Source organism: Oreochromis niloticus, linkage group LG8 (assembly GCF_001858045.2).
Source record: "Oreochromis niloticus isolate F11D_XX linkage group LG8, O_niloticus_UMD_NMBU, whole genome shotgun sequence".
In the NCBI taxonomy this organism is placed as follows: domain Eukaryota; kingdom Metazoa; phylum Chordata; class Actinopteri; order Cichliformes; family Cichlidae; genus Oreochromis; species Oreochromis niloticus.
The window spans coordinates 2,845,948-2,863,023 of record NC_031973.2 but is presented as its reverse complement, the minus strand read 5'-3'; the positions used below and the strand labels follow the sequence as shown (position 1 = coordinate 2,863,023).

General features: G+C 43.8%; 1 protein-coding gene across 3 annotated transcripts in view; it reads right to left on the bottom strand.

The window, feature by feature from the left end:
• Positions 1–14,618, bottom strand: part of tcerg1l (transcription elongation regulator 1 like) — a 91,737-nt gene extending 77,119 nt beyond the window's left edge. For 2 of the 3 annotated variants that reach the window (XM_019362418.2, XM_019362420.2), the window contains exons 1-4: positions 14,101–14,618; positions 11,898–12,172; positions 9,139–9,231; positions 8,214–8,364 (exon numbers count right to left, since the gene is read on the bottom strand). In XM_019362418.2, coding sequence (XP_019217963.1) covers positions 8,214–8,364; positions 9,139–9,231; positions 11,898–12,098 — 445 coding nt within the window. In that variant the 5' untranslated portion in view covers positions 12,099–12,172; positions 14,101–14,618. The remainder of the gene's footprint in view (positions 1–8,213; positions 8,365–9,138; positions 9,232–11,897; positions 12,173–14,100) is intronic. The other variant, XM_019362419.2, reaches the window with a different exon arrangement.
• Between the last annotated feature and the right edge of the window lie 2,458 nt (positions 14,619–17,076).

Genomic DNA, 17,076 nt, shown 5'->3' with positions numbered 1-17,076 from the left:
GATCCTCTACCTAATCACATGAGCCAAGGTGTGAAAGCGGGTGGGGGTCCTAATCAGCCAGGGTTTCGGGTGAGCTCATTGTGAAACCTGGCCCCACCCTATCATGTGATTTCCTGAGGTCAGATGGCCCAGGATGTGAGTGGGCGTTAAGGCGTCTGGAAAGGATCTCAAAACTGGATTATAGATGGCAGACAGTTGGTGTCATAAACCACCACCTCTGTTCAAAGATGGTCGCTCACAGTGGACGTAAATGGCTTATTTCACTCCTCTTTCAAACCATCTGTCCTCTCTGTCCAAAATGTGAACGTTGGCATCCTCGAAAGAGTGACCTTTGACCTTTAGATGCAGATGGACTGCTGAGTCTTGTCCCGTGGAGGTGGCTCTTCTATGTTGCGCAATGCGCTTGTGAAGTGGCTGTTTGGTCTCTCCGATGTAGAGGTCTGGGCATTCCTCGCTGCACTGCACAGCATACACCACGTTGTTAAGTTAGTGTTTTGGAATTTTGTCTTTCGAAAGACAAAACTCCGAAACACAGACCTCTACACCTCTGACCTGGATGACTGAGAACCTTCACAGACACACCCTGTATATGATTCTTTTGTGCAGATGCGAACACAGTATGCGCACTCGAGTGTGGCCTAAAACAACTGCACCAACACCCTTTGGTGGAGGTGATTTTGGTGCAGTTCCAAATGAACTCCAGAGTGGTTCATTCATGGTGTATATGTGATCTGACCTTGAGCTGAACCAACTACCATGTGTACGCTGCAAGTTTGAGTTAAAAAAAAACTTCCAGTAGCCACCTCTGCTTTGTTACTATAGATATGCAAAGGTCTGTACAGGCTAGCAACTAGCCACAAAGTAAATCCTGCAAGTTCTCCAATAGTCACAAAGACAAAACCTTCTTCACTTCAGTTAAGTTGATTTTTTTGTGTAAACAAACTAAACCACATGAAAAAGCTACAAGTTTACAAACCTGTCAACTGATTTGTAAGTAAACGGACAATAATGCCTTTAGCCCCACCACGCTAACTGCAACAAGATGAGCTGTGTATTTAGGCTGATAAAAAGTCCAAAAGACAAAACACAAATCCAGTTAGCTAATGAGTAACATAGTCTACAGGGGAAAATGAAACCACATACAAAGGCAAACATGGAAACTGGTAACACTAGGGCATGTAAACACATATTTGGGCCAGATAGCAACTGAACATACGCAGAGGGGTGATTGTGGCAGAGAGGAAACACAGGTGAGATAAATACCAACAGAGACTAACCCAAAGTAAAGTAAGAAATAAAAAAAACAGAAGACGGCACATTCTAACATACAAACTTGATAATTGGATAAAAATAACACAGGGGAGGTAAAGTACACTAAATCAAAAACTCAGGTACTTAAATATAAACTTTAACATGAGCAACCCTAGGTTTCTCTTCAGCACTGTAGGTAGCCAGGCTGACAAAAAGTCAGAGCTCCGTTGAGCCAACCATCCTTTTAACGTTAACTAGTAATGACTTCATGAACTTCTTCACAAATAAAATTTTAACCATTAGAGATAATCCGAGAAGCTTCTTCAGTTCTGAACTGAAGAAGCTTCTCGGATGAGAGGTGAAATGTCTTCAAGCAACTTAAAGAAGTCCAGGTGCTTTTTTCCTTTCCAAGCTCCTTAGACTTCAGTAATTACTTCCTCCAAACCATCAACGTGTCTGCCACTAATTAATGTAGGTGTCAAACAGCTAACAGATCATCTGAAGAGGAATGGCTTATATGAAGAGTTTCAGTCAGGTTTCAGAGCTCATCACAGCACAGAAACAGCTTTAGTGAAGGTTACAAATGATCTTCTTATGGCCTCTGACAGTGGACTCATCTCTGTGCTTGTCCTGCTAGACCTCAGTGCAGCGTTCGATACTGTCGACCATAATATCCTATTAGAGCGATTAGAACATGCTGTAGGTATTACAGGTACTGCACTGCAGTGGTTTGTATCATATCGATCTAATAGACTCCAATTTGTACATGTAAATGGAGAGTCCTCTTCACACACTAAGGTTAATTATGGTGTTCCACAGGGTTCGGTGCTAGGACCAATTCTTTTTACATTATACATGCTTCCACTGGGCAGTATCATCAGAAGACATAGCATAAATTTTCACTGCTATGCAGATGACACGCAGCTCTATCTGTCCATGAAGCCAGATAACACACACCAATTAGTTAAATAGCAGGAATGTCTTAAAGACATAAAGACCTGGATGGCCACTAAATTTCTGCTTCCTTATTCAGATCAAACTGAGGTTATTGTACTCGGCCCTGAAAATCTTAGAAATATGGTATCTAAGCAGATTCTTACTCTGGATGGCATTACCTTGGCCTCCAGTAATGCTGTGAGGAACCTTGGAGTCATTTTTGACCAGGATATGTCCTTCAGTGCATATCCATCCATCCATTCTCTTCCGCTTATCCTTTTCAGGACATCTGTCTTATGGCGAGAGGTGGGATACACCATGAACAGGTCGCCAGTCTGTCGCAGGGCTAACACATACAACACAGACAACCATTCACACTTACATTCACACCTATGGGCAATTTCGAGTCAGAAATTAACCTAACCCCACTAACAGCATGTCTTTGGACTGTGGGAGGAAGCCTTAGTACTTTGGGAGAACCCACGCACGGGGAGAACGTAAAATTCCACACAGAAAGACCCCGGGCCTGATGGGGGAATTGAACTCAGGACCTTTTAGCTGTGAGGCAACAGTGCTAACCACCATGCCGCCCCCTTAAATGCACATAATAAACAAATATGTAGGACTGCTTTCTTCCATTTGTGCAATATCTCGAAAATTACAAACATCCTGTCTCAGAGTGACGCTGAAAAAAATAGTTCATGCATTTATTACTTCTAGGCTGGACTAGTAAGTAAGTAAAACTTTATTTATATAGCACCTTTCTAGATAAAAGATCACAAAGTGCTTCACAAGGATAACAAAGCATAAAACAAAACAGACAACAGTTAACAAAATGCAATTCTAAAAAGATGTGTTTTAGTTGTTTTTTGAACAAGATCACTCATTCAAAATCTGTAGCTTAGAAACATCTTGGGGCTTAAAAGAAATGTATAACTGCATATCGTCTGCATAGCAGTGGTAGCAACTGTCCTCAAAGGGGCTCAAAATATGCTGGAGGGGAAGTAGATATATTAAAAATAATAAAGGCCCCAGCACAGAGCCTTGTGGCACACCCCAGGACAGGGAAGATGACCTGTATATAGAAACTGCCACAAAAAAGTAACATTCATACAGATATGAAGAGAACCACTCTAAGGCAGATCCAGATACACCGACCCAGTATTTCAGCCTTTCAAGTAGGATGTGATGTTTAACGGTCTCAAAGGCCGACGTGAGGTCCACCATCAGCTGAAGAGAACATTTTCCTGCATCATTTTGCATCAAAATATCACTGGAGACCCTAAGAAGGCCTGTTTCAATAGAATGGGTTCTACAAAAGCCAGACTGAAATTTGTTAAGAATATTATGTTTGTCTAAAACTGCTGTAAGCTGTTTAGGTACAACCTACTGACTACTGCAATTCATTATTATCAGGATGTTCTAAAAACTCCCTGAAAAGCCTTCAGTTAATCCAAAATGCTGCAGCAAGAGTCCTGACAGGGACTAGAAAGAGAGAGCAGATTTAAACCCTCCCTGAGTTATGCTGCAATAGATCTATGCTGCTGGGGGAAAAGAGCCGTCAGGTGCTCCAAATAAACCTGAGACTCAAACGTTAGAACAGGCTTTTCCCCGCAGCACGATGTGTAATAAATACTCACAAAGAAAATGGTGGCCATTACAACTTATGTCTAAAAATGTATCGTTTCACGCATCGGTCAAAACACTCGACTCCATGTACACAACATCCCAGCTGAAAACACTTCACACAACTCAAGTTGCCTGAGATTCACAGAATTTACAGAAAATGCACTATTTTGCAATATATATTGTTATTGGGATAAGAAATGTCTTATATCGGGATATGAGATTTTTGGTCATATCGCACAGCTCCAAGTCTGCATCTTTGTCTTTTCACTCACTTAGTCCATGTATTGTCCTATCTCCATTTTTTTTCTCTTCTTTTCCCCTCATCCCAACTGGTCGTGGCAGATGGCTGCCTCTCTTTGAGCCTGGTTTTGTTGGTGGTTTGTTCCTGTTAAGAGGGAGTTTTTCCTTCTTACCATTGCAAAGTGCTGTTTTTAGAGGGTAGTTAGATTGCTGAGGTTTTCTTCTGGTTTTAACCTTACACAATGGGTGAGTGCACCATGTAAAAGGCCATATGCTGGATCTGGTCTTCTCATTTTGCATGGATATTAGCATTGAGGACATTGATAATGTTAGCATCTCTGATCATTTTCTGGTTACGCTTAATGCCGACTTAGGTGTAACACATATGAACACTGCTGATCTCTGTCGCCCTGTACTTGTAATCAACTCTGAGATTGTGGCTAATTTCACTGTTGTCTTTCTAAACTCTGTCCACCTTGATCCTGATATGATGGATCCCAAGTGTTGTACTCCCCCCTCGGCTGATGAAGTTATGAATGCTATATTATCCACATGCTCCACCACCTTGGACCTAGTGGCCCCTGTGAAGATGAAGCATCCTAGATCCTCCCCTCAACTCTGGTTAAATGACTCTATACGAGACTTACGTCGTATCTGTTGTCAATCTGAGAGAAGGTGGAAAAAAGATAAGCTTCAGGTATCCCTTGACATTTTATATAGCAGCCGCACTATATATCAGGATGCTGTTAAGACTTCTAGAGCGGCTTTTTTTGTCCGACATCATCGTGACTAATACCCATAACCCCCAGGTCCTGTTAAAATTTTAAATTCTGCCATCAATCCTTGGCCTGATAAACTAGACTTTGCCTCCCCAGCTCTCTGTGAGCAATTTTTAAATTGCTAATAAATCTCACTTCTAAAAACCTCACTCCCTCATCTTCCTGTGGTGAATCCTCTTCCTCCTGGAGGATCTCCGTCCAACTTCTACAAATTTGAACCAATCTCACTTTCTATTCTTAAAGCATAATTAATCAATTGAGAAGTTCGAACACGGCTCATGATTTCCTCCAATCCCGGATTTTAAAGGATGGGTTCGATGTAATTGGGCCTCATTTCTTATCATTGTTTAATTTATCATTACGCCCAGGCTGTGTCCCATCTGCATTTAAACATGCAGTGGTGCAACCTGTCCTAAAGAAAACTAGCCTCGACCATACTGACCTTGCAAATTATAGGCCAATCTCTAAATTTACGTTTTTATCTAAAATATTAGAGAGAATTGTCCTCTCCCAACTACAGGCCTACTTAAACGCAAATAACATTAGTGACAAAGTTCAGTTTGATTTTAAACCTCACCACAGCACTGAAACGGCACTGCTGAGGGTTCTCAATCATCTTCTTTTAATTACTGACTCAGGTCGCTCTGCTGTTTTAATTTTATTGGATCTGTCCGCTGCTTTTGATATGGTAGACCATAAAATTCTTTTAGAGAGACTGGAACATGTTATAGGCATCAAGGATTCTGCCCTTAATTGGTTTAAATCCTACCTCTCAGGTAGGACTTTTTCTGTCATGATGGGCTGCTACTCGTCCGCCGCTTTGTCTTTGACAAATATCAGATCTCCTACCACTGTTATGCTGACTACATTCAAATCTATTTCCAATTGTCTGATGCCTGCCAGCTTCATTGAATCGTTTGTCTGACTGCTTGAAAGAGGTTACAGAGTGGCTGTCAGCCAATTCTCTCATTTTAAATGAGAAGAAAACTGAGATTATGGTGTTGGATAGTCACACTCCACGAGATCAGCTAGCTGCCCAATTTGGTCCCTTTGCTTGCTTTCTTACAGATACTGTAAGTAATCTAGGTGTTTGCCTGGATAGTTCATTTAAGCTGGATAAACAGGTTTCCTCTGTGGTTAAATCTGGCTTCTTCCAATTGCGCCAAATTTCCAAGGTCAAACATTTAATACTGTACAAAGAGCTTGAAAAATGTAGCCATGCCTTTGTCACCTTCATATTAGATTATTGTAACTCGCTCTAATCTGGACTCCAACTCGCTCACCTCCAATGATTACAGCTCGTTCAGAAAGCTGCGGCTCATCTCCTAACCGGAACTAGAAAGTTTCCCTCCATTACTCCAGTGCTCTCTGACTTACATTGGCTGCCTATTAAATTTCGTATTGATTTTAAAGTTCTGCTGCTTACTTTTAAATGCCTAAACAACCTTGCCCCTGACTATCTCACCGACCTCCTCAGTCTCTATACTCCCAGCCGTTCTTTACGATCTTCCGGTCACTTACTTCTGGCCCAGCCCAGGCACCGTCTGAAGACTAGGGGTGATCGTGCTTTTGCCTCTGTAGCACCAAACCTGTGGAATAGTCTTCCTGCTACCATTCGTGCCTCTGACTCCATTCAATCCTTTAAAGCACGCTTGAAAACTTACCTATTCAACCTGGCTTTTCCAACTTGCTAATTCTCACTGCTTACTAACTGCTGTATCGTTACTCATTTCTCTGAATTATCATGATTTCTCCCTATCCCTACTTACTAATGCCTTTGTTTGTGTCTCTATTTTACCTTGTTTTAATGACTTACTGTTCTGTGCAATCATTTACTGTTTATTCCTTACTGTGAAGCACTCTGGTATACCCCCTGGTTTTAAACATGCTATATAAATCATTTTATTGTATTATATTGTTTTATTAGTCAATACATACCATTTTTACCAGGTCTTTCTATGTAACATGCTCATGTATTAGGGCAATGGACAGTAAATTTGTCAAATAGTGCAGTGGAGTGAAAAGTACAAGTAAAATAATATTTTTTCTTAACCTCCCACAATAGTATAGACAACTGAGGACATGAGGATTGAAGACTAACAAAATCAGGAATGTAGGAGGCAATTCAGGGGCAAACCTACCTGGGCGAGGCCATGCTGCCCGAGAAATTTAAGAGTGTATACACCAGGGGTGGGCAATCTCAGTCCACGAGAGCAGGTGTCCCTGCAGGTTTTAGATCTCACCTTGGGTCAACACATCTGAATCAACGATTAGTTCGTTACCAGGCCTCTGGAGAACTTCAGGACATGTTGAGGAGCTAATTTAGCCATTTAAATCAGCTGTGTTGGTTCGAGGACACATCTAAAACCTCCAGGGACACCAGCCCTCATGGACTGAGATTGCCCACCCCTGGTATACACTCACTTTTGTCTCCTGAAGAGTCGATCCCACTTCAAGGGGCAGTAACACTGTGAATATCAGCGTGAAGTTGATATGAGCTTCTGACCCTCCTTCATGTAAGGAAAAGATCAGCAGGCTGATGTTTAACCAACATTTAAACATTTCACTGTTTACAGCCACCCCACCCTGTGAGGCTGATTCCAAAGCACAGACAACACCTGAGTCAGAACAGAACTGATTCACATTCACATAGGTCTACCATCATTCGCGCTAATAACACCACCTTTAAATAAGACCACCACCCCGGTCGTTCATATTTCAGTCACGATTTTCTGCTCATCAATTCACATGCCTGTGGTCTCAGGGCTGAATAGCACACATTTCCCATCATGCTTCACTGGGTGATTTCAAATGGACCAATCACCTTCCCATTACACTGACAGCAGTACGTGTGTGTGTGTGTGTGTGTGTGTGTTTGTGTGAGAGAGTGAGTAAAAACACATTCACCTCGGAGCAGCAAGCTACAGCCACTCAGCTCTCAGAAATGAGCCATGTTGTCATGGCAACATGGCAGCTGAGAATCCAGCATCCCTGAAACACGTCCAACCTCCAGTGGTTGTTGGTTCGATTCCAGATGAGCCGGGCCTTTACAGAGAGCCTTTCAGATTAAATGTACAGAACCAGATGAGAAGCCCCGCCTCGACGTGAAGATCCCTGATCTGATTGGATGAACTGGGTGTAATCTTAAACTCTCTGGGCTGGTTTAAACAAACAGATCAGAATAATCAGGTGGATTCATGGAGGAAACATACCTGACTCCAACTGTACTGATCGCAGGTAAAGAACTCAGAGGTCACATGATTAAGTGAACAGAAATGTCATATGACACCTGCTTTTTCACGTTTTTGCATCCTCACCAGATGAAACTGTGAAAGATGGCCAGCACGAACACAACACCTGCAGCAGGTGTTGTCTTACCTGAGAGCTGAGGAGGGAAAAACAGCAGGTTAGCCGTAGAGGTGTGTCCGCGTGATCTCGGGATTATCCGATTGGTTAATAGGAGGCGCTTCTGTCTCCTTGGAAACACCCCCACTTCCTCTGGTGAGAACCAGGTATCAGTGATCTGCAACTATATTAGCAACATTAGCATTTGTTAGTGTTTGTGTGTGTGTGTATGTGTTTGTGTGAGAGAGTGAGTAAAAACTCATTCACCTCGGAGCAGCAAGCTACAGCCACTCAGCTCTCAGAAATGAGCCATGTTGGTTCTTCCTATACTGGTGGGGGCCAAAATCCAGGTCCCCATGGGGTTGAAGGCATTTTTTACACTCAAAATGTGGTTTTAGTGTCAGGGTTACAATTGGGTTATGGTTAGGTGTATATAGGAGGACACCTACTCTGTATCTGTTTAAGTATAAGAGCCCTTTGTTTAAGTGGACCGCTGGACTCCTGGCACCAGCTTTAGGGAGTCGTTTACAGGGCCACACACACACACACACGGTATTCTTTGTTCACATGTATTCCTATGTAAGATGTCATATGTTAATGAACTTATGCATATTCATGTAACCTCAATAAAGAGCAGTGCTACGAGGAAGCTGACGAGAGCGACTGGGGTTCGAGCGGAAGGAACGGCGCTCGTCACAGTTCTCTCCCTCGTGCACAAGATCAAACAAAGAGCTCTGCTTGGTGTCCAAGTGCTTTTTACTGTTGTAGTAGAATTGTCTCGTTCCAGCGGTGGGTCTGTGCCAGGACAGACCTATCATTAGGTTTAGGGGAAGGGTTAGGCTTTGATCTTCGATGGTTCGGGTAAGCGGCTAGGGAAAGCATTATGTCCCCACGAGGATAGCAACACCAGACGTGCGTGCGTGCGTGCGTGCGTGCGTGCGTGCGTGTGTGTGTGTACCTTTGGGAAACGATGATGACAATGATGGTGAAGAGGTGAAGAATGATAAAACGGCTGGACGAGAGGAACAACTTCAACTGCTGGACGCTCCCACTGAAACCACAAAAAAATTAGGATGAACTTCCTGTTCCACCAACACAGAGACACACACAAAGACAGGTAGACAGGTGCTGGTGCAACCTTCTGTCGGAGAATTTGTCCAATTAGAGCCCTCCTGGCCCTGCCTGACCTTTGTGCTGTGTGCAGAAAGAACTGGAGGACTTTCAGATGAAGCTGCTGACAGAATAAAATGAGGACCTGAACTCATCATCCTCTTATTGAAAAAGGATTTTTCATCAAGGTGAAGGAGCTCTCGGAGATCCATTATCACTATGAAAACTAAAACTCCTTCATCCATCGTCCACGTGTGAAAACAGACGAGTCAGAGCACAGAGGTCCAGATCTGTCAGCGAGCTTTTCAGTCCCGGCACAGAACTTCAGAACTCTCTGCAGCTCCTTCATGTCTCGCCACCATTTAATGCCACTGTGCAGGATTTCAGACAGTTTTCTTTGTTCGACACAAACATGCTTTGAAAAGAAAAAGGACTTCAGAAGGTCTGCTGATAAGATGTTAAATTCTGTCACTGGAGTTTATGCAGAAAGAATTAAAGAAGAGCAGCACAAGATAATTAACACGACACCGATAATTAACAGACAATTATTCACTTTGCCCTCAGGGATCATTAAAGTTTCATCTTATCTCCAGACTGCAGAGGAGGCCGAACTCACTTAAAGACACTTTAGATCAAACTGAAGAAGTGATGTGAGGAAATAATGTCCTTAACCCTTTCGCTTCACATATAAATCAGTCACTTTCAGGGACAAGATGAAACATGAGACATTAAAATAAACGAAGGTCTTGTAATCAGTCAGCACTGCTCATGATTCAGCTCATTCACTGTTGTAATGTAATTGAAATGTAATCACTTTGAGCTAATTAAATTCCATCCAAATGCTGATATGAGAGGGGATACGTTCAGACATATTTGCTTCACTAAAATAGTGTATGCTGAATATATAGCATCAGATAAAGTCAACATATACGAAAAACTGTTGGACTGATTTGCATGTAACACAATGAAGCTGTCGCTACGTCTGGACACGCCTCATTCATTCAACAACCTAAATTCCAGACAACGCTTTTGATTGGCTTCCTTGTTTTAAACCAGTCAAATCCTTCTGCATTGCTCTGTGTGACCTGACTCTTCCATGGCAGGGCAGGGGGTCTTCAGCGCTGTTAATTCATCAATAATGTCGTTAATTCAGAGGAGACTCCAGCGTGACTCTGCAGAGTAAAATGTTTCCAGCTGTGAAAAGCTTTCTGTCACTTCCTGCTGAGGCTTTGTGCGGTCTGCACTTCTGCTGTATGAGGAAGTGCGGGACTACCTGAGAATTCTGGGAAGTTCTCACTTTTCTTTTCTTTGATAATTATTATTATTTGATTATGACGATCTCCCATAAACAAGAGAAGAAACTGTCAGGTTTATTTATTCGATTATTTTCTAGTGATCTGTGAGCGCATCAGCACCAACCACCCAATCTACCAAGAACAGTGCTAAATATGAGTGGACGGGCAACACCAACAATGATTATAGAGAACAGCTTCAAACAGAGGAGAGGGAAAGGCAGCCATTGTTTGATATTAAAAGAAAATCTTCCACCAGACCACGATGAGGATGGTGTAGGGCAGGGGTGTCCAGCTCCAGGCCTCGAGGGCGGGTGCCCTGCAGGTTTAGATCTCACCCTGGGTCAACACACCTGAATCACATGATTAGTTCATTACCAGGCCTCTGGAGAACTTCAAGACATGTTGAGGAGGTCATTTATCCATTTAAATCAGCTGTGATGGATCAAGGACACATCTAACACCTGCAGGACACCGGCTCTCGAGGCCTGGAGTTCGACACCTGTGGTGTAGATACTTGGGACAGATTTGGAGGATTCGTTCAACAATGAGCTACTCTATTAGCAGCCTGCGGTAGGAAACTGAAACGTGTGTAAGAGCAGGATGTGCAAACAGACACAAAACAATATTTACAGACAGATCCTCTGCACGTTAATACAATTTCAACATGGGAGAACTTTCAATTTTTAGAAAGTGCTTCTGGTTTCTGCTCCTGTGTGAGGTTGCAGGCATTTATTAAGGTCAAAGGAAAGAAGCTGACACACAGTCACCTGTGGGCACAATTAAGACATCTTTTGTTAAATCCCAATTTAATTCAATGCAAGACATTATCGTAAGATTCAGACAACAATCTAACTTCAGATCTGCTGTAGTTCAATCAGCGTCTGCATTTTGACATTGAATAAGTATGTGATACGTACAATACCTGGAGACTGACAGAATAAAGTGATACTGCAGAACTCTGTGGCTGCAGATTAAAAGCGAGGCTCAGATGATCTCTTTGGGTTTTATTATGTCTGCAAAACCACTGCAAAAAATATCTTTACTACCTGTATGTGTCCTAGTATTAGGTGACTGTTCTCCTCCCACAATAAATACGTATGCAACAAGGCCGGGAGTAAAAATAATATCAAACTCACAGAGATGTCACTGTTTTAAACGATAACTAACACCAAAGTAGCTGCAGCGTTCCCTGCATGTTGGTAATATTTTGCTACATTTGACAGCAGCATTCAAATAAATCCCACCTACACACAATGAATCAGCTGACAAAGGTCTGACAGCACCGGTGATCAGTTCAGGTGTGTCACGTTACCTGCATCAGTTGTGCGTGCTCAGGTATCCACACAGCTGGGGGGTAGAACACCAAAGGAGGCATGGCCTGATATGTTGCAGCTGACCAGCTGGCCAACCACAGCCACTGGGGGGAAGGGTCAGTGCTTACAGACAGCCAGGGTGTGGTGGTGGTTACCATGCCAGCTGGCTGACCTTTAAACCTGGTGACTGGCAGCATCATGATGACATCACCATCTGAGTGGTAAATGGGCCAATTAGGGCTGTGCAGTATGATCACATGGGTCAAACTGTACGCTAAAAGAAATGAAAACAAAACCAAGTGAATGCAGGTAAAGCAATCTGCAAATAAAAAATACACAAAAAGAAAACATAACAAACGAGTCAAACCCGAGTTCAGAATGAAAATGTGAGCACATGCTTTCAACAGCCATCAATGCGGGACATCAGCTTCATCAGTGCAGACTCAAAGTGACACTTCCACAGAAACACTGCATCTTCATCTAAAATCAGTCCAGACAGATCACGTATCACTACCAACACCTCTGAACTCAAACCAATAAATATTTAAAAGTTATTAAAGAACAAAATGTTAAACTGAAGTCTCAGACTGGTGTTTGAATTCCACTTTAATAATAGAGTATAATTCTACTGTTTTTTACTGTTACATTTAGTATACTCTCTTCATGGAAACCATTACTGATCCAACTGATTATCAATCCGATCATACTGATCACCTCAAAATCATCATCACATCTGTCAGAGTCGTGAGTGTAATTTCATTTTGATGTGGTAACGTTTGTTTGGAAACATAAACCATAAAAACCATTTCAGCTCAGCAGGAAAGAGAACCACGAGCATTTCCTGTTCTTTGACACACTGATAAACCTTTATCGATTTATTGATTGGTGTAGGAGCCATTTTTTTGGGTTGTTACCTTATGTGTGCCACTAGGGGTCACATTTTGTGTTTTACGATATGGTGTGTCTATGTGAACGTATTTAAGGTAGACGCACATAATTAGCGGCAGGTGTGCTGTTGTTGGGAAGGAGCAAACGGTTTGTGACCCCTGTGCTGTTCTGATAAATGGTGTTGGATGAAGAGAACTGTTAACAACAAATGCAACTGATGGAAGTGGAATAAAGATGTTAAATGGACAAGATAAGTACGGCTGGAGTTGTTGGACTGTAACAGGTTTCATTCATAACAGTGGCATCGCGTCACCCCCGCCAACAAACACCTCAGTGGCTTCAAGCGTAGGCTTAGCCTCTACAATCAGTATCAGCTAAAGTTTCTTTCTACTGAATCCGTCCAACCACAAACGGTCACAACGTGTTTCCGACTGATGTTCTTCACAGGTTCCTCTCTGTCTTCCTACATCTTCTTTACCACGGACACTGTCGGCAGCAGGAGTTTAGGTCACATGATCAACTACAGATTCAAACATTTTCCTTCACTGATCAGTTATAAAAACTATCATTTTTATTATAATTTTAATTGATCAATCATCAGTCACATTTTATAATGATTGTAAATCAATATATGATCGTTGTTATTAACAAATGAATTTTATTATAAAAAGAAAATGAAATTTTCTGTAGCAGCAAAGACACTCACACTGAGCTGTAAGCCGTCATATTGGATTAAATGAATCCATTTTTATTTCAGTCATCTCTGCTCTGTTATCATTTATTATTTCACTAATGATTTTTACTCTTGGATGGTTTTTTTCACATTGTATATTGTAAAGTTCTTAAAGTAACCCTGAGGTTTCTCACACTTGGATTACAGATTATTGTTTGGACTCAGGTATTGATCAGTAATTACTATAAATATCATATTAGAATTAGGAACCGTGAAGTTGGTGCTGTTAGGCCAACACACAGGCATGAATGTAGCTGTCGAATCTTTTCTGAATAGTAACGTTCAACTGAAAAATAATCACTTAATATTATTTTATATTCAACGTGACGGTGAACATGGTGTCCTGACACACACACACACATATTAATGACAGAGTTTGTGTGTGTCTGTTTATTAAAGTCAGACTTAAATAAAAACAAACGTGATGAAAAATGTCTGAAGTCAAAGTCTTTCAACAGCTGGAGTCTCAGAGTCCAGCTGTGACCAGCTGCTGCTGAAAAAGATGATGATGATGATGATGATGATGATGCAGACCTGCAGCTGACCGGAACATCACGGTAAATCCGGTAAGAGTCACCTACCGACCCGCGGAGCTCCTCCGGCGTTTATCCGGTAAACTGCTCCTCGCACCGGCGGGACCGAGCCTCTGCTCTCCGGTCACGTTCCTCGGGCTGCAGCTCGCGGAGGTCCGCAGATCAGCCTCCAATACGGTAAAGGTGAAAGCACGCGCGCGGCATGACGTGAAAATACCGACAGACAGACGCAGACAGACCCGACGGACACACCGCGCGTGTCACTGCGATGCCTGATGGTTGAAAAACACCGGAGCCCGCGTGCAGCTCCGCGTCGTCACGGAGTCTCCCCCCTCCCCCTCTGTCCGGTACAAACGGATTTGAGCTGAGCTTCTCTCCGATCAAAGAGCCGCTCCCCTTCACGCGCGTGTGCGTGTATTAATCAATAATCCGTAAAAATCAGGAGGTTTGAGTTATTCGGGGTTATTGTGAGTTTGTGGTTTCACTTTGTCCTCCTGATCAGTTTTACTCGCATCTTTTCTTGGGTCTCGTTTCTGTGCTCGTGTCTTCGGTCTCCTCCCACCTGTTTGTTTTGCTCACCTTGTTTCCGCTTCCATTGTCTGTTTGTCGTTAGTACTACTGTGTTTCGTTCTCTTGTGCCCTGTTTTACTTTGAAAGACTGTTTAAATTTTGCTTCCTGTCTTCCCCCGGTACTGATGCCTTTCACCTGTGGCTACTTCCCAGCACTTCCTAAGTTAGCCAACAGTTTAACCTGCATGTTCACTGAAATGGGCGGGGCAGGAGCAGGGTCAGGATCGCCTTCCAGGGGTTATCTAAAACTGTGATTGTTCAGATGCTGCCACACTTGCCCCTTTGATTCTGATTTTTTTTTTTTTTAACCTGTCCCGTTTGGTTCTTTTGCCATCAGAATTATTGTCTAAAGGCGAAGAAAGATGCCCAACGGATTTACTTTACCAAATGGACCATCCCAGCCTTGCCGTAATGGTCTATTTGATTCACCTATTATTGTTTATTTTATTTTATTTTCAGTTGCTAAATACGGGACAGACATGACTGGGGAAAAGAAAGGGGAGAAAGAAAGAGGGAAAGAAAAACAGCGGGGAAGAGGGACGGGGATAAAGGGCAAAAAACAAAAAACAACAAAATAAGCAAACAAAAAATACATATATCGATCACCTGGATCACCTGTTGAGAAAGAAAAAAGAGAAAACAAGCAGAAGAAAAAGAAAGAGCAACATAATAAACAACATCACAATGATATATGGGAATATGACAGTAAATACTAAATATTAAACATTATTGTGCAGCACGTAAGATCGACAGCGCACAGTGTGCTTTGAGGTAGGAGCCAAAAAGGGTGTAGTTTGTGTGTGTGAGCACCCGTGTGTACACCTGTGAGCATGAGCGCGCTTGTATTTAAAAGGTTCCTTCATTGGGTGGCTGTAGCTCAGGTGGCAGAGCAGGTCAGCCACTAATCAGAAGGTCGGTGGTTCGATCCCAGGCTCCATCCTGGCTGCATGCCAAATATCCTTGGGCAAGATACTAACCCCATGTTTGCCTACTGGTGGTGGTCAGAGGGCCCGGTGGCGCCTGTGTCTGGCAGCCTCGCCTCTGTCAGTGCGCCCCAGGGCAGCTGTGGCTACTATGTAGCTTGCTATCGCCAGTGTGTGAATGTGTGTGTGACTGGGTGAATGACTGAATGTAGTGTAAAGCGCTTTGGGGTCCTATGGACTAGAAAAGCGCTATACAAATACAGGCCATTTACCATTCATGTAATGATCTGCTAGAGGGTGTGGGGGGGCCACAGCCCCGTCCTCCAGGGCATGAAGCAGGTATGGTGGAGATCCAGGCTCCAGACATCCAGAGGCCCCCAGAACACAAGAGACCAAGGAGGACCAACAGAGGGGCAGCCGCGCCACTATCCCAGAAAGAGCTGAGGAGAGCCCCAGATGAGGGGTCACTCAACAGCCGCGGAGCAGAAGCTAGGGGGGGTTGCAGTGACGTGCCCGTGAGCTCCGCCGGCAGCCAGCTGTGCCTGAGTGACCGAGCCCCAGGCCGAGAGGCTGAGGGCACCCCACCCCCGAAGTGGCCCGAGTGAGCCCCAGGCTCCAGACCCCGACAAGCAGCCACCAAGGAGTGAGCCGGTGTGTACCTGGACGCCCATCCATGGACACAAAGAACCACTAATGCACCGATGTCTGAGGGCGTCTGCCACTGGTGGGGGGAGATAGACCTCCATACCTTGGAGGGCCTGAGATGTCCCTAGAGAGGTGGCGTTTGATACCCAACCTGACATATAGACACAGACATACAGGCACACACAGATACAAACGTCCATTCCCACCCTCATGCTCTCATATGCAATTATTCCACACTCAACCAACGTGGAGACAGACATAAATAGACACTGTACACACAATCACACTCCCCAAGCGTACTCTAAGAACCGGGTCTAGGTACCCTTGCCCCTGGAAGGGGAAACTGCACCCAGACCCAGGTAGTGTTACCCTTTTCCCTGGGGTGGAGAGAAGCAGACTGCCTAGACTTGGCAGCAGCAGGGAGGCCCCACATTCCAGACCCCAATCGGACGGCCAACTCCTCCTCCCAGCCCCCCCGCTCCAGCAGGCAGCAGAGAACGGGGGTGTGAGAAGACTCCAAACCTCCCTCCGCCCGCTCATATGTAGTGTTGATGTATGTGTGTTCTAAGGTGCATTTAAAACCCAGGAGGGCATGGAGCTACCTGCCAGAGAGCAGCAGGTAAGCGCATAGCCCCTCCTGATAGCCCTCAATGTCTACCCCAGGTTGAGCCCTCCAAGGAAGATGCTCCTGGGGAATCCCCCGACGCCCCAAGCCTGTTCCTACCCTCACACCAATCATAACAGCGATGGTGGGACCAAACTATGACCCCCCCACCCCCACCCCCACTAGGTGATGGAGCTGAGCAATTGATCTGATGTGGTGGCAGAGGCTGTATCAAGACTAATGTAATCTAATAGATAATTTCTATATTGGTTAGAATTAAGA